A 3,587-nucleotide genomic window follows, 5' to 3' on the forward strand; every position below is an offset into this window, starting at 1 on the left:
TTAAGAAAAAAATATCTGAGAAAATATAATGCTGAAATAAAGTACAGAAAATTACTGTTTAGTTTTTCAGTAACATTCAACCGCAAATACTGCAACCTCCTGTTTTTGCATAAGCTAAATGAATGAATTATAATCAGATGGTTATATTATGGGGCTTTCCTGCTTTCAAAGAAGGGTGCCACTATATCTCTATGATATTTTGGATATTGGATATATTTTTTTCACCCGTTTTATCATCCACCAGGTCTGATTGTTTCGAAAAGTAAGAGCAACTCTCATAATGAATGATTTAAAGTATAATTTGCGTATGTTCAGTAGTTACATGCCAAAGCTTACTTCAGTTAACAACAAGCTCTTCTTAACATTGGCAAACTCTTTATTATTCAAACAAAATCAATCCAAGCAGATAGAATTCCCCATCCTAAAAAGAGACAAGTCCCAGCCCGCACTATTTGACACCTAATATTCAGTTTAACTCAATACAGGTCTCATTATGGAAGTTAAATGCATTGTGAAAGCAGCTTCATACTGTCTTTAATTGTGTTTCGATACATTAGAATCCAAGGGTTGGAGAAATATCTGTAATTCCTAAATACATGTTGTAAATAATTTACAATCTAGTCTCTCATCAAATCTCTTTGTTTTTATTCCCCACAGATTCCCAAGAGCTATCGTCATCCTCCTCATGGTCGCAAGGGTTGTTGGATGGACGTTTTTGAGTGGAATGAATGTTTATGATGTTGCATAGCCCAACTTTTCCCACACTATTCCAAGGGAGCATATAACTAATAAGCAGCCAGCTCTTGTTTTATTCTGGTCTCTAAAGCAACCAAATGAGTTTAAGTTACTAAGTAGTGGCAGCAAGTTATACAACCCTTAACACAACCCCTCAGTGCATGTAGTCTTGTATCCATCCTGGTGTGTGTTTGTTGTCTTTCAGAAGTTTGAACCCTTCAGAGGAGACAAAAATATGCCGGCCAGTTTAGAGCCTTCATCCAGTGAAGCCGAGGAGCTGCCAACCGCACTAGGGTTTGAGACATTACCACTCAAAATCTCTCAGTTGCCTTTCATTTTCTTCCACGTTTCGAATTTCTCCTGTTCACTTTCCCTCCTGTTTTTGTTTTCGTTCTCAACCTTTCCTTTTCCAAATGGCCCTGATCGCACATTGACGAAAGTGACCCATTTGGACTGGATAAGAAGGTTAATGCTCTTTTCTTTTCTCTCGATTCCCTTTCCTCTGCTGTTTAAAGTGTTAATGCAAAGATTCGTGCCATCGAAGCCAAGCTGCAGATGATGGAAGAAAACCCAGATGACTATTCCGGCCCATCTGCGTACATCTACAACAAACCCCCTGATAAAAGAGACAAGAGGTCCCAGCCCTACTACAAGCCGTTCCGCAAATTCAGGAGATGACCTCTCCAACAACTGTCCAAGTGTCTCTGCACTGAAGGGACTGTGAGATGTGTGGAGATAAGCTAAGCTGCTCTTGTCTCTTGGCCAGTGAGAGACTAACAGTGAAAGTCCAACACCTTTGATTTGTAGTGCTGTTCTGTTTCTCAGCCAGTGGAGGAGTCGTTTTACTGTGAAAGACAGCTGATGTAAGCAGAATCTAACCACAAAATTCTAGTGAATTCATTTGTCCTTTTTTGAACATTGATGTTACCCAAGTAATTTCAGTTCTTCGGGGTTTAAAGGGATAGTTCAGTCGAAAGATGACAATTCTGTCATCATTTACTCCCCTTTGTCGTTCCAAACCAGTAAGAGGATTTTGATAAACGTCTTTTTTGGTCAAGTCACAATGTTGTTTGAACCCTAAAGTATCTTCTTTTGTGCTCCACAGAAGAAACAACAGTTGTACAGGTTTGGAAAACCATGGAGGCGCATAAATCATGATCGAAATTTCACTATCCTTTCATGAGTTTTGCATCTTTTCAGAATCTCAGTTTACATCCCTTTCTTGAAATCCTTCCAGAATATATCTCACGTTGTTGTTTTTTATTGTAAACTGCCCAGTGTGCTGCTTGCGAAAGTGTTGTTGTGTGTTGCGAGTCTTATGATCCTAAATCTACATACTACTCAGACTTTACCATTCTTTGTTACACTGTTGTATGTGTAAAGGAAGCACAATATTATGCATTGTTTATTTAACTATTAATATCTTGCCTTTTTAAGTCTAAAGTGAAAAGGGCTTTTATCACATGATCTGCAGAGGGGGCATCACAACAGCGGATGTCATCAACAGTATAGATCAAGTATAAATATCCAGGTATTTTGATAGATTTGGCTCCTGTCGTGTTCAGAAATAAATGAAACTGTCCTCATAGGTGTCCAAGCTTCTTGTGCTTTCATTTGAAATGGACATGTTTGTGTATTTAAATCACAGTAAGGTCTGCTGTGCTGTTTTTGCATTGCTTTGAACTCCCTGTAATGATCGATAATAGTGTCTGTAGTGACCATTTTTATAGCAGCGTTGTCTTAATAGCCTACGTTTATTTATTCGACTGCGAACGTTTTCAATTATGAACAGGCCCTAGTGAGTCTCTTGCCATAAGGAGAATCTAATTATTTCAATATCAGTTGGACCATAAAATAATCTGTTGTCTTATTTATTAAAACTGTTTCGTTTTTAAATTCGAATTAGCGGGGTTTAGTAACAATAGCGAATCTGACCCCCTGTCCATTTCATTTTATTTATTACTGTTTATTTGTTTTTTTCGACACTACTGCTTTTTCTGATTATTGGGATATAAAAATAGGCCTAAATCAGTCACATCGACTAACGAGGCAATTTTCCGCCATACACTTAAAAATAAAGGTTCTTCATGTGCATCGATGGTTCTACGAAGAGCCTTTAACATCCATGGAGCTTTTCCCTTTAGTCCTCTATTCGTATTCATTTACAAACCCTGAACAACAAGTTCAAATTCAAATGAAAGGCGAGTAATAGTTCGGTTTTATAACTGCTGCTCCCATTGAACCTAAACTCTTTCCTTTATAATCTCTTACATGCACATGCAACCCTCCATTCTAACAATATACATGAATATATCCAGACGATCTTTTCCATAATGCAACTGTTGCATAAAAACAGGTCTACGCCGCTCCCTCTACCTGGATATTATCGGATGGAAATGTGTTTTTCCGCTGCTTCTCCCCGACATCATAATAGCATGATGGTTTCAGACTTGGTGAAGGATATATTTTTATCTCACATGCCCATTTGAAACCAATTCAAGAAACAGATAACATTGCGAATGCATATAGTTTGCGATACAGTCATCTGCATAAAAATATGATCAATTATATAGGCTACAGTTTGGCATTTAAATATACATGAACGATATATTATTGCAATATAATAGAATACGACACATAGGCCTATCCAAGTGGACTTCTTAACAAATAAAAACAATTAATCGTGCGTTTGGACATTTCATTGCATTACACGGCTATAAACGGCCTCGGTAAGAAATGTCTTTTTTGTTGTTACAAAAACTTGCAATTAGCCTACCAATCCAACTATTAACGAATAGAACCGATATATTTGACCATTCTGTTGTTCAAAAGAGACAACTGTTTATTTTTTT

The 3,587-nt window shown here is 37.3% G+C and overlaps 1 protein-coding gene across 1 annotated transcript; it reads left to right on the top strand.

Moving 5' to 3' along the window:
* Window positions 1-880: 880 nt before the first annotated feature.
* On the top strand, window positions 881-2,327 carry LOC107578497 (probable RNA-binding protein 18; the record flags this gene model as incomplete). Its single annotated transcript, XM_016264449.1, has 2 exons — window positions 881-1,029; window positions 1,251-2,327. Coding segments are annotated over 2 exons (312 nt in total), but the record flags the coding sequence as incomplete, so codon positions are not given.
* Between the last annotated feature and the right edge of the window lie 1,260 nt (window positions 2,328-3,587).

The sequence above is a fragment of the Sinocyclocheilus grahami genome, unplaced genomic scaffold (assembly GCF_001515645.1).
Source record: "Sinocyclocheilus grahami isolate Dianchi unplaced genomic scaffold, SAMN03320097.WGS_v1.1 scaffold10550.1, whole genome shotgun sequence".
Classification (NCBI taxonomy): domain Eukaryota; kingdom Metazoa; phylum Chordata; class Actinopteri; order Cypriniformes; family Cyprinidae; genus Sinocyclocheilus; species Sinocyclocheilus grahami.